The 27,484-nt window shown below is 33.9% G+C and overlaps 1 protein-coding gene and 1 long non-coding RNA gene across 2 annotated transcripts in view; both read right to left on the bottom strand.

The window, feature by feature from the left end:
- The window catches only part of LOC147843665 (uncharacterized), a 628,067-nt gene that overhangs the window by 460,203 nt on the left and 140,380 nt on the right, over window positions 1-27,484 (bottom strand). The window lies entirely within an intron of this gene.
- On the bottom strand, window positions 1,934-27,484 carry rab22a (RAB22A, member RAS oncogene family). The gene is given in 7 exon segments (NM_205719.2): window positions 1,934-2,842; window positions 4,273-4,382; window positions 9,021-9,127; window positions 11,650-11,721; window positions 22,027-22,108; window positions 24,347-24,426; window positions 27,207-27,484. Coding segments are annotated over 7 exon segments (591 nt in total). The 5' UTR covers window positions 27,243-27,484; the 3' UTR covers window positions 1,934-2,738.

Genomic DNA, 27,484 nt, shown 5'->3' with positions numbered 1-27,484 from the left:
GTGTACTTTTCCTCTATAAACACTCCAAGTAATCCTCCTTTTCGTCTTCTAAAGGAAAATATTGTTGAGCTAAAAGTCAGAGGTTAACTACAATTACTGTAATAAGTCTATAAATCTCTCTGCTTTTATTACTGACAGCACATATTTTGGAGGGGAAAGTATAATTATTGCACTTGTGAGTTCCTGAAAACATGGCGTGCACTGGCAGCTCCGCAAATATAATCACAGTACAAAGGACGGGAAATGAAATGCCCAAAATATCCATTTTGAACACACATAATGTGCCTAATGCATGTGTAATAATATCCATGACAGACTTTTAAAGTACCAAAACATATGAGAAACTACAGAAGCAACATACTAGCAGAATATGCTGTTGTGTATTACACTGACATGTACATTTAGATAAAACACAATTCAAGCACATTGTATTCTTGTTATTGTGGGCACGCAATTGACAATTCAAAAATGTTATATTATTCACATACAAGTCGAAATTGTAACAGATAATGTTCAATTGGTTGTTAATCTATATTCTACATAGAGAAACCATTATGTTAATGCACTTCAACAAACAGTGTGCAGCATTTTTAAATGCAAGTTTCTAAGATTGTCAATAATAAGATGAGCAATGAACAATTCTTAAAGGGAAAGTTCACCACAAAAATTTAAATTCTGCCAGCATTTACTGATCCTTCACTTGTTTCAAACCTTTATGAGTTTCTTTCTCTTGTTATACACAACAGAAGATATTTTGAAGAAAGCTTGAAATCTGTAACCATTGACTTCTACAGTTGTTTTTCCTATGGTAGTCAATGATGATAGGATTTCAGTTTTATTTGAAATGCATATTTTTGTGTTCAACAAAATAAAATACTTATAAAGGCTTGGAAACACTTGAGTTGAGGGAGAGTAAATATGGTGTACTTTTTCATTTTTGTGTGAACTATCCATTTAAGTTGTTTTTTTTTAAGCTGTTATAGGCTCTAATGAAAACATTGAGGCTAAAAAATTGAGCATCAGCAAAATATTTGGTATCGCCTAATAACTTTAAAGAGTTTAGATGTCTTGCTGTTTGAAACAAGACTAGTTTCCAGATACAGTTCTTTCTTCTTTTTTTTTTTTAAATCCCTGTTCAGATAATAAAAGCAAGTAAGATGTGCTGGCCAAACGTTATTCAGTAAAGGATGAAAAATGTTTATGAGACAATTTGGCAAGACCTCACTAAATCATTCAATCCAGTAAAATGTAATAAAAGGAACAGAAAGAGACAGACTGCCAACTAACACAAATGGTTAAAATGCTATTTCACACGGACGTAATGGACACAAAGAGTGCTGGAAAAAAGCCTAAAATGCACTAGAATTCAGGCATTTGGCTCATACCCACAAACATCAGAGTTAAAATACAAAAAACAGTTGGAGAAGCACATCTAATACTATAAAACTGCTATTTTTGTACGTTTTTGCCCAATTATGTACTGCAATCATTAATAATGGACATGCAACGGCACACATAAAAGTCTATTTGACCTGTTTGTTAGTCTAGAAAAAAAGTTGAATTTTTAGTTAAGGATCTGGCAATCGTTTTTGGCTAACAAAACATCTGTTACTATTGTTAAATCAATACGTGAATACATGATTAAATCTGCAATGCTGAACTCACACATCATTGTTAACCTATTGATCGACAAGATCTGCATTAAACTCCTACTATTTCACCAAAAAATAAGCTTTATAGAGCTACTAGAGATTATTTTTTTTAAGATTTGGCACTTTTGTGTGTGTGTGTGTGTATATATATATATATATATATATATATATATATATATAACTGTAAATATAACTTCATCTTGAAAAAGAGCTGTTGGCCAAGGCTCAGACTCCTCTAACTAACACATATTAATATCCACCAAATAAATCCCAGAGTTATCTTTATCTGAATGTGTAGAACTGCCTCATAGTTTTATTTTTCATATACAAAATATAAATGAAAGCGCACACAGCCTTGTGTCCGGTAATGTGCAACACAAATACAAACAAACTGGAGAAAATCTCATGTAAACATGTTCATGCCACATATTATTTAAAGTAATATTTTCTGCAATTAAGCACAATTATATAGCTGTACTGTTCTTTATTTCCCTTAAATATTATTATACAGCAATGTGTTACTATTTTATACTAAAAGTTATTATATTATAAACACATTAGTCCTAATACCAGACGTTACCTTTACATTATGCAAAAATATATATAATTATTATATGTGATTTGAGTATAATATGACCTGAATATGTTCATGAGATTTATTTTCATCATATAAAGATGTGCAAAAATAGTAAGACAAGAAAGCTGTGTTGCTTGCATCTGGAGTGCTGAAACCTTTAAAACCTACACTCATATAGTCAAACTACATAGAGTAGGACAGCATCTGATCTGTTAAGCGAGGGGTTTTGTTGCTGTTTGAATCTGGGTTGAGATCTAGAACAGAAATGGATCTGAATAAGGTACAGCAACTGTACATTGTCCTCTTTCTCACAAAAAGTGAACATTGCACTGGGATTCAGAATGTAAAATGTCATTCTATTCTTAACTGCAATTTGTATTTGGCTCCAAAAGGAAGTGACGTTAAGTAGCTTCCCCAATGACATCACATTCTTCATTTGCTATTCTTCTTGGTTACTAAGAGAAATAGGGGTGAAAGGCTGGAGAGGATCTGGCTTTTTTATGAAGGCGTCAGCAGCAAGTGCGTTCTCTGGTCGATACTGATGGTTGGCGACGGAGTTTAAAACCCTTGACTGCAGACCCGCCCTCCGCATCTAAAACCGGGATCCTTTCACCTGTAAAAAAGACAAAAATTAAAATGAGAATGACAACATTGTGTATAAGGGTTGATTTGTTTGTTTTAGAAGTCACAAAAACCACGTCATGCAACCACCAGATATGGAGCCAGATCAGTCTAAAATAGAATACATTCACAAAATATAATTCCTAACACAATTCACATTTACAAAATCCAAAGCAAGTTCACAAAACAGAATTTAAAAAAATGCAAATCCTATTCAAAAATACACAAATCCAACAAAAAACAATTCATAAATGCACAAATCCAATTTGTAAATTAAAAACACGATTCGCAAATACACAAATCCAATTCATAAATTCAAAACACGATTCATAAATACACAAATCAAATTCGTAAATTTAAAACACGATTCATAAATACACAAATCAAATTCAAAAATTCAAAACACGATTCATAAACACTAAAATCCGATTCGTAATTTGAAAACATGATTCAAGAATACACAAATCCAATTCATAAATTTAAAACACGATTCAAAAATACACAAATATAAATAAAAAAATTTAGAACATGATTAATAAATACACAAATCCAATTCATACATTTAAACAAGATTCAAAAATACAGAAATCCAATTCCTAAATTCAGAACATGATTCATAAATACACAAAACCAATTCGTAAATTCAAAACATGATTCAAAAACACACTAAACAATTCATTCTGCAAAAATATTTAAGATTTTTACTTGTAAATTCACCAATTGTGTGTTGTATCAACGAATGCATGTTTGCTTGTTTTTTGTAAATGCGTTATTTTTAAGACTGATCTGGCTCCACACAAGAAAGCTTGTTCCTCAATGGGGAAATTGCCAAGCTCAATTGTAAAAGATCTGTATCCACTGTAACCCATCCACCGCCCTGGGTCCAAGTGGCAAGAACAAGTATCCACCGAAGCACTATTCTCACCACCATCCGGATCAATTATAGATCATGCATTCATTATCATTTTAATAATAGATGGGAGTTGCAATAAACCTGCTTGATAAAGAAGCTCACTCAAGGAAAGACAGAAACAATTAAAAATCAGAGATATGAATGAATGTTCTTGTTAAAGAGACAGTTCACTTAAAGATGAAAATCTGCTGGTTATATATTTTTTTTCTTCAGCACAACATTCATGCAATGCAATACCAATGTTACCACCAATTAGAGAGTTCAAAAAGAAAATTTCTGGCAAAACAATGTTAATACCCGTGTACCTGTTTATAGGGGATGAGAGAGCTCTCGGATTTCATCTAAAATATTTTCTGAGGCTGAATGAAGGTCTCAGGGGATTGGATCGACATGAGAAAAAGTAATTAATAAAGTAATTTAAATTTATGTGTGAACTAACACTTCACCTGCAGATTTTCATTTGTAGAAGAACTATTCCTTTACTGAAGCAATGCACCTAGTTCACTCACTTATCTGTGTGAAGACCTCATTGATGTTAATGGCATTTTTGGCACTGGTTTCGATAAATATAGCATGAATGGAGTCAGCGTAGTCTTTGGCGTCCTTCTCTGATACCTCTCTAAAAAACAAAACAAATAAACAAGTAGTACTTGGTGAAATAAGAGATTTTACAAATATATAGTGTTGTCACGATACTGGAATTCAAAACCAATCAGTTCTGAGATTTTTAAAACGTTCATTTCCCGCTAACATTCGAGCGCTGCTGAGAGTGTTCTTAAACAGAGCGGATTTGCCATTGTGTTCAGGTGCTCAACAAAAATGACTGTGATTGGCCGTGAAGGTCATCAGTTCACCAAACTCACCGCTGTTTACTGAGTGTAACTAAATATTGAGGGACACTGGAGCTTTTTAAAGCTGCGAAAATGTGTTGATTTATCAGTGTATAACTTCTATGTCAGCTTATAAACAGACATTTAAAATGCTTCAGTGTCCCTGTATCAGTGGTTACACAGTAAAAATCAATTAGTTTGATGAACTGATGACCTTCACGGCCAATCATAGTCATTTCTGTTGAGAGCATTAACCATAGACTGTAAAAGATATTTAGGTAGTATCTGTGTTGTCACTCATGGGTTTCTGAAGAACGCAAAAGAAGCTACAAGTAGGCGTGGCCAATCGTCACCATTTTGTTCGCATGTCGTCGCACCGACTGCGGGATACCAAACAAGGGCAAACAGGCGGAGCATAAGCGAAGCTACAGATGCCTGCTAGCATTTTGCTTAGATGGGCTTTTCTTTGGGAGAAATGCTTAATACTTTATTACCTGCAACTTGTTTGTGTTTTGACCACATGTGCTTGGTTGTACACTGTATTAACAAAGGGTTTAGACTTTTTAAAATTTCAGTATATATACATACACACACACACACACACACACACACACACACACACAACTACATATTACACATACATACATACATACACACACACACACACACACATATATATATGTGTGTGTGTGTGTGTGTGTGTGTGTGTGTGTGTGTGTGTATGTGTATATATATATATATATATATATATATATATATATATATATATATATTAGCCCCCTTGTATATTTTTTTTTTTTGCCCAACTCATTTCTAATAACTGATTTATTTTATCTTTGCCATGATGACAGTGCATAATATTTTATTAGATATTTTTCAAGATAATAGTATTCGGCTTAAAGTGACATTTAAAAGATTAACTAGATTACTTAGGTTAATTAAGCAAGTTAGGGTAATTGAGCAAGTCAATGTGTGATGATGGTTTCTTCTGTAGACAATCAAAAAATACAGCTTTAAGGCAGGGGTGTCAAACTCAATTCCTGGAGGGCCGCAGCCCTGCACAGTTTCGTTCCAACCCTTATTAAACACAACTAATCAAACTAATTGAGTCCTTCAGGCTGGTTTAAAACCTACAGGTAAATGTGTTGGTGCAGGGTTGGAACTGAACTGTTCAGGGCTGCAGCCCTCCACATCCCTGCTTTAGGGGGCTAATAATATTGACCTTAAAAAGGTTTTACAAAATTAAAAACTGCTTTTATTCAAGCCAAAATAAAACAAATAAGACTTTCTCCAGAAGAAAAAATATTATAGGAAATACTGTGAAAATTCCCTTGCTCTGTTAAACATCATTTGGCAAATATCTAAAAAAAATAATAATAATAAATAAATAAATAAATTACAAGAGGGCTAATCATTCTGACTTCAACTGTTTATATTTGATAATTGTGAGCACTAACACACCATATTGAAAAGTAATCAGTTTCATAAATGACAACACTTTTAGAAACTCTCACAAAGAACGGAATGCAGATCTTATTCTAGAGATTTCAAACTTAAGCTTTTACCATTTAAGCTGTAACCAATGTGTGTGGGAGATTATCTGAGTGGGCTGAAGCTTGTAAAGCTCAAACATTTTTTTGTGATGGCGGTGTATAACTAGCACACAGTAGCTTGTTGGTGGTAATCTATTGTGTGCTGGTTCTCTGTGTGCCTGTCACCTGATCACAGGTGCTGATCAGATTGCAGCCGTGCTACACGTTTCAGGCCCGTCACACTGACAGCGGATCAGTTTTCTGGCGATGCTTTGCTCACTTAGATTACCCCTGGAGGGTGAAGTTTTCCTTAAACATTTCAAATCGAATAGTTGCTTTTTTTGGATGCTTATGCAAAAAGTTGGTGTCATCATATTAGAGTGCATCCTCTACACTGCAAATGTTCACCTACAAATGATAATGTATGGAGCCAAATCAGTCTCAAATGTGCTCTGAGTTTACAAATTGGATTTGTGTCTTTATGAATCGTGTTTTGTGTTTACGAATTGAATTTTTGTATATATTATAGCAGGGCATCAATTAAAAAGGTGGCGCATTAGACCAGGAGCTCATCTGCCATTTCCAAAATGCATCACAAACTGCTTGAGAAACTGTTCTACTATGACAATTGGTGATGAAAATAAATGATGTTCAATAAGATGTACTTGTGTTTACTAACTATTTATTAAGTAATTTTGAACTGTAGCCCTACATAACCTCGAAACAGCGATTTCTGATCACCTTAATCCAATTAAAGTCATAACTGAACTAAACAGAAATGGAATTAAGACATGTGGAGTGTGCATATATTGGTGGCATTATTGAAGTAAACACTGTAATCAGTAAACACCGTCATGTAGGACTTTTCGCTATAATTTCCGTCAAGATCCACACATGGAGCTGTCAGTAAAGGACTGCATACGCACACAAAAACACACATTGAGAAATGAGGAAGTTTTTTTTTCTTTCCATCTGGCGTGCGTTTTTAAACTCTATAACTCTCTCACCAGTCCTTACTCCTTATTTGCGTCTAATACCCCAGTTTGTCACGGCGGCATGAATGAAATGTTCATGAGTGAATGTGAAACTGCCAAACTGCAGTTAAAGTCAGGCATCCTGCGGATTTGATTTAGAAGGGCTCTTTTTTGTCAGACGGCTCACCGGTCAAGTATACATCCGCACTAAAATATAGCTTGCCTAGAATAGACCCAGCTCCCAACCCAACTTTGAGAATAGATTAATGCCGATATTTTTTTTTATCATGCGATAAGAGTCTTGCGTTAACGCAGCACGTTAATGCCTATAACGGCCCATGACTAGTATTTATGAATCATTTTTTGGGTTTACAAATTAGATTTGTGTGTTTATGAATCGTGTTTTGGGGTCAGAAATTGGATTAATGTATTCATGAATCGTGTATTGGGTTTATGAATTGGATTTGTGCGTTTATGAATTGTGTTCTGAGTTTACGAATTGGATTTGTGTATTTATGAATCGTGTTTTGGGTTCAGGAATTAGATTAATGTATTTATGAATCGTGTATTGGGTTTACGAATTGGATTTGTGTTTTTGTGAATCATGTTTTGAAATTATAAATTGGATTTATGCATTTATGAATCAGGTTTTAAAATCATGAATTGGATTTGTTTTTATGAATAGTGTTTTGAATTTACGAATCGGATTTGTGTATTTATGAATCGTGTTTTAAATTTAGGAACTGGATTTGTAAATTTTTGAAACTGTGTTTATGAATCGTGTTTTGGGTTTACGAATTGGATTTGTTTATTTCTGAATCTTGTTTTAAATTTCTGAATTGGATTAGTATATTTATGAATAGTGTTTTAAAATTATGAATTGTATTTGTGTATTTACAAATTGTGTTTTGAATTTCCGAATTGGATTTGTGTATTTATGAATCCTGTCTTAAATTTACGAATTGGATATGTGTATTTAAGAATCGTGTTTTGTGAATTGGATTTTGTAAATACGAGTTCTGTTGTGGATTGTATGAATTATATGTTGTAAATGTATTACTTTTGAGACTAACTTTGCTCCATAAGAACAGCCAAAGAATGTTCTCCCGTTTTAGTGTCACTGACATGTAAACGTACGTGTTGGAAACTTCAATGCAAGTATATTAAATTTTTGCCTTCTTTTTCCACCAGCCAGAAATTGCACATCCAACAAAAATACTAGTTACATGATTAATTAATTTAAGTTTAAAGAGTATTATGTCTGTAAGTAGGAATTATTGTATTAATAACTGTATTTCCAAAATGAGCTTCCAGATTTACCTATGGAACAAATTTCTCAAACATGAACTAAAAAACTAAATGTGAAGAAAGAATAAATCTCAGCATTCAAAAGTGTAATAAATGATGTCTGTGGATCACCGAGAATAGCACCAGCTGTGCCAGAAAACGAAATATCTAAGCGTCATGTGCCAGACAGAACAATTGCAAGAATTTTCCCTGATATTTATTGCCCGAATGACTTGCGGTGTGATGGCTATTCCTCAGATTCGATGTCTCGGGTCTTTATGGTTTCGAAAAAGTGAAATACAACCGCACTGACAGCCGCCTAACACTGCCAAAGAAAGCATTGGTGAACCAAGACATATCATTGGACCTGTGGGAAGAGCGAAGCAATTTAAAGTGGAAAGATAAATTACAGACCGCTGAAGAGTGGATTTCTTTTTCATCACAAGTTATGCTCATGGTAAACGCTATGTGTGTGTGTGTGCTTGTTTTCAATGAGTCGAGACAAGTTGACAGCAAATATGTGGGTCTTTTCCCCACGTCAAATTGAGTTGACAGCCACTGCGGGTGAATCCCCTCAAGTTGAATGGAGATGACAGGATGTGGAGTCTTTTGTGGCAAAGACGGTGGAATTCACCTGGCATCGGAGAGATCGCACTTGTTGCCAGCGATAGCCACCACTATGTTGGGTGGTCCGTGCTGGCGAAGCTCCTTCACCCAGTTCTTCAATGTCTGGAATGATTCCTGAATGAAAGATGAAGACAAGTGATACTGCTACATCATGATTAGACTTTAAAGTCAAATTTATTTTGCTAGCACACATTGTTATTCTTTAGGTGAAGAATGAATCCGTGCAAGTTAATCTACTGGAAAAAAAAAAGTTTGTTTTGGTAAATGTCAATCAAATTTGGAACATTTGCTTCTGTGTTTGGAGTGGCGGTCCATCTCAGTTGACATCAGTTTGACGCTTCAGACACGATATTCCTGACCACACACCTTTTACCATTAGTTTGCCATGAAGGTGTGTAAAAAGAAAGCCCCGCCCCCTACTCAATATTCTGTTTTAGCTGGAAGTGCATCAACATACTGACATAAAAGTCTCAGCAACTTCCCGTTTACGTGGACCTCGAGATCATTATCTACTGAACTTCATGTTGCTTAAAACAGACGTCATCCCATTTCGTCTATTTAACATACAAAAGGAGTTATTTTGCAGATTGTCCAAGCTGCTCTTTTCCACTGAGTATAAATAGTAAGTAAAGGCTTTCAAGCTTCAATAAGCACCTATATGCTATAGTAGCCTATATGATTTGTGTACAATTTCAAGTCATCTTAAACCATATGATAACGTTGTGTAAGGAAAAAAAGCTGACATTTAAAGAAAGACTTTTTTTACAGCTCCCCTAGAGTTTTACCATTTTTGAATCATTCAGCCGATCTATAGGTCTGCCAGGAGCACTTTTAGCTTAGCTTGGCATTGATCATTGAATCAGATTAGACCATTAGCATCTGGTTCAAAAACAAAAAAAGTTTCTAAAATTGTTCCATGCATTTTTTATGTGATAGCATTCCTTGATTAATATACTGGATGGAGAGTATAGTTCCTAGCCACATTGGTCTATGAAATATACATTTTTTCTACGCCTTGTTTCCACTGAGTGGTTTGGTTTAGTATCAGTCTTGTGTCTACACTGCCAAATGGTACCCTTTTGGTATAGGCGTGGTGTAAGACAGAATGCTGCGTTTAACGTCATGCTCGCTCAAAGAAAAGTCAAAGTAAAGCCATACAGACCGTTCACATGTTGCATAACAACCATTTTGAGAAGATCCTTAATATAAATAAATACTATGTATAATTGTTAATTACTAACTTTTCTATGAACAGGATTTTATGCTGGCTGCTGTTCAGTGCTAGTCCGAATTACAGAACGTCTGAAATGATATAGCCTATATATAAAAGCTAAAATAAATAAAACAAAGCCTATATGAACACATACAGAACCTTACAGTCTTCAAAATGTTACCAATTACTTCTAAATGACCAAAAACATACATCTAGGCCTTATTTGCGTTCGAAAACAATATTTACAATCTGTACAAACCCGTCATCTTTATTTTTCTTCAGCACCCGTAACTTCTTGCTAAAAAGTAATTCTGTCATTCCAAGTTCATAATACTTCAAAAGGCGATAATAATAAAAAAACAAAAAATAAAAGAAATAATAATAATAAATAAAAAAATAAATAAATAAAGTAAAAAAATAAATAAATGAAATAAAGTAAAATAAAAATAAATACATAAAATAAAGTAAAGTAAAATAAAAAATAAAATTTATTAAATAAATAAAATAAATTAAATTAAATTCGCAATTTTTTTGTGTAGTTTTAGTCTGCTGAAAGAATCATTTGCTTGTTTGTTTCGTTTGTTTTTTTTTTCACTTCACTTTTGCATTTGTCCATTTCTAAACGTATCTGAGAGACATTCAATAATCACGCTCAAGTTATCATCATAATTTCAAGTTCATTATTTCAAATATAGACGTGTGTTGGGTGAACGCAAACAGTGAGAGAAATCAAAACCCCATGCGTTTTTTTGACATCCTCGTAAACATCAATAGAACACACACAGCAGATCCTGTTCATATTTCTTGCCATGTAGCTGTTTGTCATAAGAAAACGAAAAGGACTGTTTGAGCTTGAGTCAACCATGGCTTGTTCTATAGTACGATTTCTTGTCTCAGCTGTGTATGCCTATTTAAAAATGCTGATTCTTGGGGAAATGGAGAAAAATCTGCGTCTTAGTCCATCCTTTTGGTATTTTTTGCTGTGCTGGTGACATTTAAAATGGTACCCAAAAGGCAGTACAATATGGTTCAGTTTTTTGGTACCTTTTATAGTAGAAATGGAGAAAAATACTATATAATACCACACTGCAACAAACCATATGGCCATTATTACATGACCTGGAGATCTGCTGAGTGAATTAAAAAAAATAGTAAAACGCAAACATTTAACTCTAGAGGAGTTGTAAAATGAGCCTATTTACAAAAACAGTGGAGTCTTCCTTTAACCCACTCTTCACTGAAAGTCTTACCTCAGCCCATAACTCTTTTAGTGTTCCATGGAAAAATATATATCTTATGTAGTTGAAGTGACATGAAGTTGAGTACATGATGAAAGAACTCTGATTTCTGGGTGAACTATCCCTTTTAATATCTTTACCAGAAGAAAGATTTGTGTGGTAATAACGAAGAAATGTTTCAGTACCTCTTTAGTGATGTCATAGACGATGATGGCCGCAGCAGAGCCTCTGTAGTACATCGGAGCCAGAGCACGAAACTAAAAGTGGAACAGATAACATGCAGATGTGAGAGAAAAGACATGGCCTGTGCTTTAAAACAAACAAATAAAATGAGTATTTAATCATCACTGATCACAACCGGTCATACTTTCTTATGAGTAAAGAGGCTGATCTCTGCAAATGCTTATTATATTTTTATGAAGTGTGAGAGTTTAAAGGAGTGAATTTACTGAAAGCTAATTTGAACCATTAAAATAAGTCAAATAATTTTTTTCTCAAAATTTGATCTCACAATTTACTTAATCTTCATTTCTATAGTGCTTTAACAACGGAAATTGTGTCAAAGCAGCTTAACATAGAAGTTGGAGCAAATTGAAACTGTGTCAGTCCAGTTGAAGTTCAGTTTAGTTTAGGTCAGTGTGGTTTAATTTTCACTGCTGAAAGTTCAAACACTGAAGAGCAAATCCATCGATGCACAGTTCCACAAGACCCAAACCAAGCAAGGCAGTGGCGACAGTGGCGAGAAACAAGCTTCAGAAATCGACAAAAGTAAAAGAAAAAACCTCAAGAGAAAACCAGGCTCAGTTGGGCACTTTATTTCTGTCAGCTTTTTAAAGACAAAAAATATTATAGAGTTGCAATTCAGAGAAAATGTTAATTCTGCAATTGTAAAAGAAAGAAATTGTGAGATATATAACTTCCCTTTTTTACCTTGCAATTTCAGGTTTATGTCAAGTTTATTCAGATTTTTTTCTCAGAACTGTGATTTCCATCTTGCAATGCTGAGTTCTTACTTAGCAACTCTGACTATATGAATATGACTATATGAACTATATGAATTCAGAATCCTGAGAAATATAGTCATAATTGAAAAAAGCTTATACATTTGCAATTGCTATTTTTAATTCTGAAAAAAAGTCAAAATTTTAAGTTTATAATAATTCAAATTTGCAAGCTAAACTCGCACTTCTGACTTTCCCCTCAAAATTAAGAATTTATCAGATATTTAATAAACCTTCAGATATTGAGCAATAGGCTTATAGTTCTATTTTTTTCCTCTCAAAACTGTGATTTTGCAATTCTGCCTTTTTTTGGGGGGGGGGGGGGGTGCAACTTTGTCCAGATAAGTCTAAAAATGAAACATTTACAAAATATAATTAATACATCCACAACATAATTTACATTTACAAAATCCAGTTCATAAGTTTAAAACACAAAAAAATACACAATTCCAACTCATGAATTTAAAACACGATTCAAAATTACACAAATCCAGTTAGAAAATTCAAAACACGATTCACACACAAATCCAATTCATAAATTCAAAACAGGCTTTGAAACTACACAAATCCAATTACAAATTCAAAACACTATTAAAAATACACAAATCCATGTTGTAAATGGAAAATTTGTAAATTTATGAATTTTGTTTTGAATTCACAAATTGGATTTTGTAAATGTGAATCGTGCTGTGCATGTATGATTTTTATTTAGAATTTTTTTTATGTATTTTATGTATTATTTGAGACTGATCATACAACATCTATAGTATCTTGTGTCCTGAGAGGACACAACTATTAAATTTATACCTATAATTTTTGAAATGCAAACCTAAATTCCAATTCTCTCTTTTTTAAAGATGTGCAACTTTATATCTGTATTTCAAAACTGCAAGATATTAAGTCAAAATATTTAACAGACAGAATTGTGAAAAAGTCTGCAAACTTGAAAACGTAAAAATAATGTAACAATTCCAAGAAAAAAGAAAGAAAAAGATTTCAACTCAGAATGTTGGCATTTTATTATCAGATTCCTGAGCTTGTAACCTACAACTTTAAGTTAATATCAATGACCTTTTTCTTTCTCCAAATCATGAGACCTTTTTTTGCTATCTTTTTTTTAATTCCCTGACAAAAGCAAGCTTCCTCACTCCAAGTTTCATGCTGAATTAAATGGACAAGTCAAACACAAACAAATGTGTGTTATTCCAACTTGTTCTCTTTTAAACAGAACTTTTGGTGGTGGTTAGGAAAAACCACACTGAAAAAACCCCTAGACATGAGCAACCTAAAGAAGAATTGGGTTTCAGACGGCCATGCCAAAGGGGCTTGAGTTGAGGAAGAGCACAGAAAGGCGTATCAACACATGTGGGAGCCATCAGGGGAAAGATGAGCACGACGTGTCAGAATAAGTTAACGTTTAATCATTACAAAATAGCATAGTTGGGTTGTTCAACCCCGGTCATCAAATATATACAAAAAAGTCTGAGATTAATAAAAACAAGCTGGATCCAGTATGCCATTCCACTGGAAAAAAAGAGGGTGAAAAGTGCATTGGAAAGTGAATTATTAAGAGAGAGACGGTAGTGAAAGAACGGTTCATTTTTTCCTGCAACATACTTTCTAAAGGCATGATCTAGGCTATAAAATAATCAAATACATACTTAAGAAATTTATATTTTTACCAAATTTACAGTTTTGGCAAATTATTGAATCAATGGTTATGAGCTGCAAATCGGTGCACGCTAAAATAAGGTAATAAAGTTGTCAATTATGTCCAGCTTCTTGAACAGAACAATTGTTTTGCTTCATGAAATCTCAATTTAATTAGCCACAAATATACAAAGGATAACAATTAAAAGTGAGCCCTAGAGTTAAACTGTTGAGTTTTACCATTTCTGGCCAGAACTTTTATATTAGATTAGATTAGCTTAGCATAAATCATTGACTCAGATTAGACCATTAGCATCTCGCTTCAAAAAATTAAAAAAAGATTAATTTGATGGCTTTCCAATTAATAACTGGACTTATCTGTAGTCATATCATGTATAAAGACCAACAGAAAATGAAACATAGCTATTATCCAGGTTTATATGGAACTAGGAACTATCCTCTCATTCTGGTGTAATAATCAACGAATTGTGTTTTCATACCATGGTTGGAGCAGGCTCAATGACACACACCTATAGGGACTACTTTCAGGTTGTGTATAATTTCACAATTATCAAAAACTGAACTTTTTTAAAGCAAGATGCTAATGGTCTAATCAGATTCAATTATTTATGCTAAGCTAAGTTAAAAGTGTTAAGACCGAACTTGAAAATCGGCTAATTGACTTAAAAAAATGGTAAAACTCAATCGTTTAACTGAAGATGACTTGTATAATGAGCCTAATTACAAAAAAGTGGAGTGTTCCTTTAACGTTCAGCTGGAAAAAAAAAAGAAAAAGAAAAAAGATTCATTGACAACTTGGATGGCCTGAGAGTAAAATAACCATCAAATTTTCAATATTTGAGTGAACGATCCCTTTGAGGTAATAATTCTTAATAAATCTATTTATTTGACACAATACAATGTTTATTATTTAACTCGCACAAACTCTGAATATAAATTGAATTCATGTTAAAAAAACAGATGACAGCTCTGTTTAATCCATCTCTTTCCCTGATGCAATGACATTACCCACCTAAGGACTATTTTCAGGTCCTGTGTAATATCAATTATCAAAACTCTAAGCAAGATGCTAATGGTCTAATCCGATTCAATGATTTACGCTAAGCTAAAATTGCTTACATATGACTTACAAATTGGCTGAATGGATTCAGAAATCATAAAACTCAACCGTTTAACTTATAAAATGAGCCTATTTCAAAAACAAAGTGGAGTGTTCCTTTAACGTTCTGCAAAAAAAAAAAAAAAAAAAGAGAAAAAGATTTACTGACAACTTGGATGGCCTGAGAGTAAAATAAACATCAAATTTTCATTATAAAGTTGTAAGATCCCTTTAAGGTAATATTTCTAATAACTCGATTTATTTGACACAACACAATATTTATTATTTAACATGTACAAACTAAATATAAATTGGATTTATGTTAAAAATAACAGGTCAGAGCTCTGTTTAATCCATCTCTTTTCCCGAGGAAATAACATTATACACATATGGATTATTTTCAGGTAGTATGTAATATCAAAATATCAAAACTCTGACTTTATGTAAGATGCTAATGGTCTAATTCGATTCAATAATTTATGCTAAGCTAAGCTAACAGTACTTGCACCAGATTTGAAAATAGGCTGAATGGAATCGAAAACATTAAGACTCAATCGTTTAACTCAAGATGATTTGAAAAAAGAGCCTATTTCCTAAATAAAGTGGAGTGTTCCTTATACATTCAGCTGAAAAACGAGAAGAAAGAAAGTTATCGACAACTTGGATGGCCTGAGAGTAAAATAACCATCAAATTTTCATTCATGGGTGAACGATCCGTTTAAGGTAATATTTATTAATAACTCTATTTATTTGACATAACACAACGTTTATTATTTAACTCATACAAACTCTGAATATAAATTGGATTTACGTTAAGAAAACAGGTCAGAGCTCTGTTTAATCCATCTCTTTTCCTGATGAAGTGAATAAATCAAGTCTGACTGACACGGTTTCTCACATTTATAGCTGTTTTTGGCAAAGTTTGCGGCACAAGGAAGAGGAAACGCTTTAGTTTGGCTTTTGACTAAAATTGCAGGATGTCTCCTCAGACACATCCCAGGATTCCAGACTGTGTGGTCCCTCTCCAGCTCTCCTACTGCACTCTCTCTCATCCAACTTCCTCCAGTCACTCAAATCCTCTTGCCATCAAAGCAAAGAGTCAGTCTTAAAGAGACAGTTCACCCAAAACTGAAATTTCCCAATCAGTTAGTCACACTCATGCAGTTCAAAAATGTAAAGAGTCTCTTTTATTAGCTGAACAAAAACATGATAATTTGAAGATTATCGAAAAGGGAAGTCCAGCAGGGGAAAAAATACCATGGCAGTCAATGGTTACAAGTAGTGTTTTCACGATACTGAATTTCGGTACCAATCGGTACTGAGATTTTAAAAACGTTCATTTACTGCTAACATTCAAGAACGTTCTTAAACAGCGCTGATTTGCAATTGTGTTTGCATGCTCAACAGAAATGACTGTGATTGGCCATGAAGGTCATCTGTTCACCACTGTTCACCAAGTGCAAATACAAATACAGGGACATCGTTTTAAAGCAATGAAGACCAGTCAGTTCATCAGCGGATCACTTGCAAGTCAGCTCATAGACAAACCAGCTGATCGATGCGACTTTGAAACGTCCAGTGTCCCTGTATCTCTGTTTGCACTCGGTGAACAGCGGTGAGTTCTGGGAACTGATGAGCTTCATGGCCAATAAGTAATTTCCGTTGAGCACGTGAACACAATGGCAAATCAGCGCTGTTTAAGTCGCACTCAACATTGCACAAATGTTAGCAGGAAATAGACGATTTTTAAATTTTAATACTGATTGGTACTGAAATTCAGTATCGAGAGATTCAATTTTGTGTTCAACAGAAGAAAAAGTCATTTGGAATGGGAGTGAATTTACTTCTTTGGGGTGAATTTTTGGATAATTTTTTTTGTAAATACACCTAAAACAATGCAAACAATTTATATGGGCTGTATTTAAACAAACGATTTAAATGTAGTAATGTTCAACTTAATTGGTTTGTTTAATTCACTCAAATAAATTGTTTGCAACCACTTAACTTAAAACTATTGAGTAAATCCAATGAATAGGTTTTTTTCAGTAAACAGCATTTGGAATGATTAAGGTTTGTATGTAGCCTTTTATTTTCATCTAAGCTGTATTTAAGTGATCGAAAATGCAGTAAAAACATTCCAAAAGCATTATTAAATATTTTTCAATAACAATAATGAAAATAGTTGTGCAGCGTTATGAACAGAAAGCTCAAAAGAGCTAAATTTATTTTATATTCATTCACCCGTCACTTTATTTGGTACACCTTACTAGTACCGGGTTGGACCCCCTTTTATCTTCAGAACTGCCTTAATCCTTCATAGCATTGATTCAACAAGGTACTGGAAGTATTGCTCAGACATTTTAGTCTATATTGACATAATAGCATCATGCAGTTGCTGCAGATTTGTCGGCTGCACATCCATGATACGAATCTCCAATTCCACCACATCCCAAAGGTGCTCTATTGGATTGAGCTTTGGTGACTGTGGCCATTTACTGTAAGTACAGTGAACTCATTGTCATGCTCAAGAAACCAATCTGAGATGATTCACGCTTTATGATTTACGCTTTAGGATATGATTCTTCTGCTGGCATCAACAAAGCATTTGCGCCCACAGAACTGGTGCTCACTGGATATTTTCTCTTTTTCGGACCATTCTCTGTAAACTGTAAAGATAGTTGTACGTGACAATCCCAGTAGATCAGCAGTTTCTGAAATATTCAGAAAAACCTGTCTGGCACCATTAACCATGCCACGTTTAAAGTCACTTTAATTACTTTCTTCCCCCATTCTGATGCTCGGTTTGAACTGCAGCAGATCCTCTTGACCATGTCTACATGCCTAAATGCATTGAGTTGCTGCCCTGTGCTTGGCTGATTAGAAATTTGCATTAACAAGCAGTTGGACAGGTATACCTAATAAAGTGGCCGGTGAGTGTATATAAAACTTTATTTGGGGGGGGGTTATTAAAAGTTTCTACAGTACTGTCACACTCAAAAAAAAGAATTTTTGCTGCTTGTTCAAACTACTTAAATAAATTAGCTGAATCAACAATTCTTAAGTTTTTAATCCACTTAAATTAGTAAAGACAATCAAGTTAACTGAATCTGTTTGTGTTGGGACAGCATGAAGGAATTGTGTGGAACCCTGCCTTTTTTACAGTGCACTCTTGAACTAAATGCATCCACAAAACCATTAAAGCAAAGAGCAAAAGTTGAAAACAGGTTTCTACAGCGCTGCTCTAAAAAGCAATGTGTTGGATAATTATCTAATCAAGAGCTTGACAGTCAGTGAAAAGCCTGATCACAGCTCTTGGAGGACTACAGGAATCTGTGGAAAGAACTGTCTTCTTCTCACAAAATCACAATAGAGCTTGAAATTAGAAAAGAAAGAAGAAACACACTAGGAAAGAGGAACAGAGGGAGAGTGAAAGAGAGAGTGAAAGAGAGAGAGTACACTTCTAAAAGTCTGACAAGGCCTTAAGTTTCATCCCATCAGGCTCTGCAGCATCTTGAACAAAAGAAAGCAAAGAAAACTTGACCTGTTTAACCGCTCAAAGGCCATGATGATGAACCTGCACCATCTTTACCGGTGGGAAAACATTAAAGCGCTAAACAGGACCAGATGAGGGGAAAGAGGCGAGACAATCAGACTTTCCCATATGTTCAGAGTTTCATACTGAAGAGAGAGATTCAGACATTTGAGACCACTGCAGATATTTTGCAGCTCTCAAATGAAATAAACTTTAAATTATTTTATAGTTATAAGATAAATGTATAACAGCATGATGGCTCAATGGTTAGCACTGTCGCCTCACAGCAAGAAGGTCGCTGATTCGAGTCCTGGCTGGACCAGTTTGGCGTTTGTGTGGAGTTTGCATGTTCTCCCTATACTGGAGAGGGTCTCCTCCAGGTGCTTTAGTTTCCCCCTCAGTCCAAAGACGTGCACTCTAGGTGAATTTAAGAAACTAGTCTGAGATGATTCGCGCTTTGTGACATGGCGTGTTATCCTGCTGGAAGTAGCCATCAGAAGACATGTACACTGTGGTCATAAAGGGATGAACATGGTCAGCAACAATACTCAGGTAGGCTGTGGCATTGACACGATGCTCAATTGCTACTAATGGGCCCAAAGTGTGGCAAGAAAATATCCCCCACACCATAACACCACCAGCCCGTTGATACAAGGCAGGATGGATAGAGACTCATCAATCATCCAATCTTCTGTTGTCCAATTTTGGTGAGCCTGTGCAATTTGTAGCCTCAGTTTCCTGTTCTTAGCTGACAGGAGTGGCACCCGGTGTGGTCTTCTGCTGCTGTAGCCCATCTGACTCAAGGTTGGACGTGTTGTGTGTTCAGAGCTCCTCTGCAAACCTCAGTTGTAATGAGGTTATTTGAGTTACTGTTGCCTTTCTATCAGCTGGAACCAGTCTGGCCATTCTCCTCTGACCTCTGGTATCAACAAAGCATTGCCGCTCACTGGATATTTTCTCTTTTTCAGACCATTCTCTGTAAACCCTAGGAATGGTTGTGCATGAAAATCCCAGTAAAACGGAGCGTTTCGAAAACGCTGGAAAGGCCGTTTTCATTCTAAAACGCTGCTGCTCTGTCTCACTGTGGATGGGGAAAGACGAAGACATCTGAAAACGGAGGCGGGGCTGCAAACGTTCGCCTATCTGATTGGGGCTTTTCCTCAATATTAAGTAGCCCACACACAGTTCAGTCTCGCATCCTCTTCTTGTAAGTTAAGACTTCGCAAGTTTGATCAAGGCTGCAGTCTCCCCCTTCTCAGTTTGATATGGAAAACATACCGAGGACACGGGTAAATCTTCAAAGGGAACAGTGTACTTTATAACTTCATTCACATCACCTTGGCTACGTTGTTTCACTTTCTCAACAATAAAATGTAAACATGATTTAAGGAACTGCCTATTTTCTTTTTAATATTAGCAACTTAACAGACAGCAGAAATGTTGAGGTGCCGTGCTGCATATATGAGCGTCATCTTCACTGTGTGGATATTTATAACAAAACGGAGCCTATAACAACTGCCTTCTTTCAATTTCAGTGAAAATACGAAACGCACCCTCTCTTTTGCTGAATATCAGTTTTAATAATCGATAATTATAAAGCATACAATAAGTTTATACATTGTAGGAAATAAAGGCAAGCGATCAGTCAATGTACCTGGATTAATCATTAACTTATCTTTGCGCTTAACCAAAACATGTTACCCGTGAACAAATAACTTAATAGATTCCAATGACCAAAGTCAGGGAATTGGCCTATGTCGTTAGATAAAGACAACAACATGAATGAAATATCACGTTTAGCAAATATAGTGAGATTAGATCCAGCGGGAGATGCTTGATGAGCAGTCCGACAAGCAGAGCTCTCATCTGGGTAGAAATGCTGGAGCGCTTGCCCGAGAGTGTGTGTGGTCACGTGATGTGCGTTTTCAGCGTTTTGGTGTGGACGGAGAGCTGTTCAGAAACGCTGGGTAAAACGCGAGTGTGGACGCGGATCGTTTTCATTCTACAACGCCGTTTTAAAACTAAAACGCACTAGTGTAAACGGGGCCTTAAATCACCTTTCTTCCCCATTCTGATGCTCGGTTTAAACTGCAGCAGATTGTCTTGATCATTTAGACATGCCTAAATGCATTGAGTTGCTGACCTGTGATTGGCTGATTAGAAATTTACATTAAAGAGCTGTTGGACATGTGTACCTAATAAAGTGGCCGGTAAGTGCAGAGCGAGTTTTTTTAGATCAGAAAAAATATTAATTATTACCTGTTTATTTTAATATGATCATTAAATAAAAAATAAATACATTTATTTTATTATAATAATTTATTTTTTTAACCTAATAAATAAATAACTAATAAAAACTGCTCTCCTCTAGGGAAGTGTTATATCACAAGCAATATCGTATATCTTCCGCCATACAACCAGCAAAATTTTTAAGTGCAAAGGACATGATTTAAGATGATAAATGCCACAAATCTGCTACTAAAATAAACCCCAATATTTGTTTATTCTCCTTTACAGTTTATGCATGCTAAAAAGTCGCAGAAAGTGGACTCAGAGAGGCGAGAGAAGTAATTCCTTAACACTTGGTATGGTACTATTTTTTCTAGCAGCTTGTGTGGGCCGCTTGGCATTCTACATTTAGCATCACATAACATCACAGACAAACATGAGAAGAGATCATATTCCAAACAGCCTCAAGACAGCCATCAAATCATGACAAGCGTACGTTTCAGCTGTCTCTTCTAACACCGAGTGTTTAGAAACAGAAGAGCGTTTACAGATTTATGAAGAAGCCTGAACGCTTTCCAATGACATAAAAGGGATAGTTCACAAAAAATGAGCATTTACTCGCTATTTACTCAAGAGATTTGCGAGTTTCTGATTAAACAAAAAAGAAGATATTTTGAGGAAAGCTGAAAACTTGTAACCACTGACTTCCATAAAAGCACTATGGCAGTCAATGGTTACAGGTTTCCAACATTCTTCAAAATTTCTTCTTTTGTGTTCAACAGAAAAAAAACTTAAATTGACTTGAAACAAGTGAAAACTGAGTAAATGATGACTGAATTTTCAATTTTGAGCGAACTGTCCCTTTTATGCTCGCATTTAGGAAACCTGCATGCAATACTGCCCCCTGTCGGATTTATAGAGACACCGCAAAAACAGAAGTGAAACAGAGCAAACATTGTATTTAATGGCTGTCAGCTTGTTGATGTGTTACCACAGTGTCTTTGTGTGTGTAGTGATTGTTACTGTTTACCCTTTCTTGTCCTGCTGTGTCCCAGATTAGGAATTTGTGAAGCTCGTTTTGGTATTGCACAGTCTTTGTCATAAACGATGCTCTAAAAAAAATTGAAACAGGCATGATTAAAAATAAAAATAGCAATAACTAAATATCTAGACATGGGGTTTTTTCACTTTTATAACACATACGCACGCTAATAAGACTCTCAGCTTTGTTTAATACAGCTTTACTCTATTTAAATCTATTTATATCTGAGTGATAAATAAGGGAAATATGTTAGTGACATGTGGATCTACTTATAAGATAAATTCAGACGTTTACAAGTGTTAATTCAATAATCTGAGCAAAAAATAAATACATTTTCACTCAGAAACTGCCATTCAATTTCACAAATAGCCACAAAAAATGCTGAATAGTAAAACTGTATTTTTTTTCAAACAAAATAACCCAATAATCTTTGTTTTATAATAATAAAATTAAAACAACTGCTCTAAAAGTAGAATAGCCATGATTATAAATAGCATTAGGTTATAAATAGCCAGGTTTGACATTTTTATGACACATACACATGCTAATAAGTGTTTTGCCAGATGTGAATTCAATAATCTAAGCTAAAATTAATTACATTTTTACTCATTACATTTCCCAAATAAATACAAAAAATATGCTGAATACTGAAATTGTATTTTTATATATATATAACATACTCTAATAATGTTGTTTTTAAACTAAAAAAAAATTGGTTTAAAAATAGAATAGTCATGATTAAAAATAGCATTAAGCATTTTCTATTAAATTAAGGTATGCGGGTTTGCCAAGTTTATAAAACATACACATGTTAATAAGGCTCTCAGCTTTGTTTAATACAACTTTTCTATATTTAAATCCCTTTATATCGGAGTGATAAATGAGGAAAAAAGGAGCAAAAAACAAATACTTTTTCACTCAGAAACTGATTAATTATTTTTATGAATAATTACAAAAATATGCTGAATAGTAAAATAGTATTTCCCATATAGCACATTCAAATAATCTTTCTTTTATTTAAAATAAAAGAAACAAAAACAATTTCCATAAAAATAGAACAGGCATAATTAAAATAGCATTAGGCATATGCTATACAAATAGCCAGGTCTGCCAAGTTAATAACATATACACATGCTAGTGTTAATTTAATAATCTGAGCAAAAAATAAATACATTCTCACTCAGAAACTGCCATTCAATTTCACAAATAGCCACAAAAAATGCTGAATAGTAAAACTGTATTTTTTTTCAAACAAAATAACCCAATAATCTTTGTTTTATAATAATAAAATTAAAACAACTGCTCTAAAAGTAGAATAGCCATGATTATAAATAGCATTAGGTTATAAATAGCCAGGTCTGCCAAGTTAATAACACATACACATGCTAATAACGCTCTCAGCTTTGTTTAATACACCTTTACTATATTTAACTCCATTTATATCTGAGTGATAAATGAGGGAAATATGTTAGTGACATGTGGATCTACTTATAAGATAAATTCAGAACAGTTTACTAGTGTTTTTGCCAGGTGTGAATTCAATAACAAGATAAAAAAATAATACATTTTCACTTAGAAACTGCTAGTAAATTTTACAAATAGTCATAAAAATATTATTATATTATTATAATATAATAATATAAATATATTAATATTATTATTATTATATTAAATACTGAAATAGTATTTGATCATACAAAATACTCCAACAATCGTAGTTTTAGTTTAAAAAAAATATTGTTGCAGAAAAAAACACTTGGCAGTGATTCATTTTGAATGTTTTTTTGTCTTGAAAACATTTATTAGAATTGAACAGTCAACTTGAAATACAGAAAAATCTTTATTGTTGAACCCGAAGCCTGAAATGCATATCATTTAGACAATCGGGACAGTTCAGAAAAAAAATCTGTAACCCTCTTTATTTGTTATTATTATTGTTATTATTTTGTTTTCATTTTAATCAGTTAAAAGAACATGAGTCTGTTTTACATTCAGTTTTATCAGGCCAGGTAGTGTAACTAATCCCAGATGCTGGCTTAACAGATATTGTTTTGTTATGTACGATACAGGATTATTATTATTATTATTATATTACAATACTATTAAAACAAATCATTTTTTGAGAAAACACTTCCTGATACTCCTCCTGAGGAAGTTTCAAAACACCAAGTATCAACTTTGTTTGCTTGAAACAGTTTCGCTTTCAATTCAAGTTATGTCTTGCTGTTTGCTACGTGACAATCATTCAAAACCTGCACAAAATCACAGTTGGTTTGACATCAGTGAGTGTGTTTTGCTAGATGCTTACCCAATTGTTGGATTTATGTTTGGATCAAAACTATCCTCCACAAATCTACACACAATGCTTGACTTTCCAACTCCTGTGTCCTAGGAAACAAAACGACCATCAGTAACACAACACATGAATAAAAAGTATACTATGGTAATTTAAAAAAAATTTGTGTAGACATACTGTACATTTAAACACAGCTTTAGATGCATTTCTAAAAATCTGAATGAAAGCTTTTGATTTTTTTTTTTTACTTTTATAATAAATATATTAATTATGCATCAATAATTACTTTTTTCAACCAAACTGAAAGCATAAACCATTAGTAAGCATCTTTTATTCTGTTTTATTTCATCAAATGTGATTTTAAAAAATGTTTTATAATACTACTTTTCAGAAAATGACAACTGGTCAGAATAACAAATGTTTTCATTGATCGAAAAATCAGGGTTACCACAAATATTGATATCTTTAACCCTTCTGATATTAATATATTGGTATTGTGTCGTCTAAAACATATTATAAAATGTTCTGCAATTAGGCAAAGGACGATAACCATTTTGAAAGTTTACCATGGTTTTAAAATGTCAAGGTTTTAAAACCGCAAAAATTTTCTGTTATAGAAATCTAAAACTAGTTAAAGAAATATGTTTTGTAAACTAATGAATACAGCAGAGGTCAATGATTTATTTTAATTATTTAGCCTGACATGTTTACTGTTTCTTAAAATAAAATATATTGTGTTCAAAAGGAAAAAAAGTTGTTGTTTTTTTACCCAGAAGAACATATTTTTAAGCAGTAATCACAATACCATCAAACCGTGAAATTGTGATATTTTTATCCAAGGTTTTCATATACCGTCAGAACCTTATACTGGCCCATGCCTATCTGCAATCATGGCATTCATTCGTTTTCTTTCCAGCTTATTACCTTTATTAATCTGGGGTTGCCACAGCTGAATGAACCGCCAACTTATCCAGCATATGTTTTACGCAGCCGATGCCCTTCCAGCTGCAACCCACCACTGGGAAACATCCATACACACTCATTCACACACATACACTACGGCCAATTTAACTTATCCAATTCACATACCACATGTCTTTGAACATGTGAGGGAAACCAGTGCACCCAGAGGAAACCCACGTGAACATGGGGAGAACATGCAAACAAATGCCAACAGAGCCAGCCGAGGCTTTAACCAGCGACCTTCTTGCTGTGTGGCGACAGTGCTACCCACTGCGCCACTGCATCACCCGTAATCATAGCATGCCATTGTTATTTAAAACAATGAAAAAATATTTAAATCACAAGCTTTTTATTTTAAATTTAAAAGAAATGTCATCAGTGGTTAAACGAATAAAACAAACATTGCGCTATAAACCAGAATGACTTTTTTTTTGGATTTTCAAGCTGTCCCTAATTATTCATATATATATATATATATATATATATATATATATATATATATATATATATATATATATATATATATATATATATATATATATATATATATATATACACTGTAAAAAAAATCTGTAATTTTATGGTTTATTTCTGGCAGCTGGGGTGTTGAAAAAAAAACATAAATAACGGCTGTTAAACTAAAGAAGTACCGTGAAATAACTGATTCTGTAAATTAAAATTTCTGGTAAATTTCTGTAATTCAAACGCTGCTATTTTACAGTACATTTCTGTAATTTAACAGCCGTTATTTACGCTTTTTCTGGCACCCCAGCTGCCGAAAATAAACCGTAAACGTATTGATTTTTTTACAGTATATATATATATGAGCAATATCGGCACTGGTGGGAAGCGTGCATTGGCACAAGGCCGCAGGGCCAGTGCCTTAGTGCCCCCACCAGTGCCGATATACAGCCATATCGCACTGCTACGAGTGTGATATTGCGTTTATACAACAGTTTGACGGCATAATTGTGTATAAAAGCAAAATCAAACATGGAGAGTCTCAAAAACCCTTTTGTATGAGGAACTACTTTCTTCCGGATTCAAATCATAAGCTGACAGTTTAACAGTTGAGCATGCATCTTTAAAAACTTTAGATCTATGTATATAATTGCACAACCATTAATATGAATTGGTTTTATTATACATTTATATTGTTTCACAGTTACATGACCCATGACATGTCAATGTTTTAGTGCATTTGAACAAAATTAATTTATTAAAAAGAGATATTTATTAAAATAATATTTTAGTCAACAAACTTATTTAGAAATCGAAATACCAAACAATTAAATAAAATTACAACCTACAAAATTTAAACTTAATTTTTAACTTTTTTCTCTAGATTATTCCTATTTTAAATGTGTATTTATGTTAGATTAGCTCCAGATTTGGCTTTAGTACTTACTAATCTAATGTATATGCACAAATGTAATATTGTAGCGTCCTATTAAAAATAGGAATTTAAAAGACAGATTTGTGAGGGATGTACTAATACATGCTGCACTGTGTAGGTCAAATATAGGTGAACGATTTTGTCAAATGGAATTATAATTAACCTGACATAAAGAATTAAAGCCTGACAAAACTACTATCAATCGATGAGGTAACGTTAAGCCCAGTTATCCCCTGATTAAAAAGTAACAGTTAACTTCTCTGACTTTTCTAAACATTGACTGTACACTTCTTCTGAATGGATGGTTTAATACGTCATCAGCCCACAAATATTACTGTAATGTTTTGGAAATCAACCAAAGCTTTCACAACAGAATAAAAACGCTGTCACGGTTTATTGGAAGTTAAAGCCAGCAATAACGCTGTGTTAGTCGAGCAACGGAGCAATAAAAACATTAAATATGCAATCCACCATAGCAACGTCAAGTCATAAAAAGTGGGAAAGAAATCTTACCCCAAGAAGGCATACTTTCAGCTCTCTTAGCGACATGTTGACCTCCAAACTAATGAAAACTTTCCAATCATTCCAAATAGTTTCATAAAGCTGCTCAGCAACTATTTCTATTTGACGTAAGCTAAAAACAACAACACACACAGTCTCTGTTCACACAACTAGTGTCGGATATCCACTGCTTTTGTAATATATACGAAGCCGATGAGGAATGTTGACATAACTGGTACAGTTTAAAGTAATACGAGGATTCAGATGTTATGTTAATGATCGATTAGTTG

Source organism: Danio rerio, chromosome 6, assembly GCF_052040795.2.
Source record: "Danio rerio strain M-AB ecotype USA chromosome 6, GRCz13ab, whole genome shotgun sequence".
In the NCBI taxonomy this organism is placed as follows: domain Eukaryota; kingdom Metazoa; phylum Chordata; class Actinopteri; order Cypriniformes; family Danionidae; genus Danio; species Danio rerio.
The sequence above is the reverse complement of the archived record's forward strand: the minus strand, read 5'-3'. Positions and strand labels throughout refer to the sequence as shown.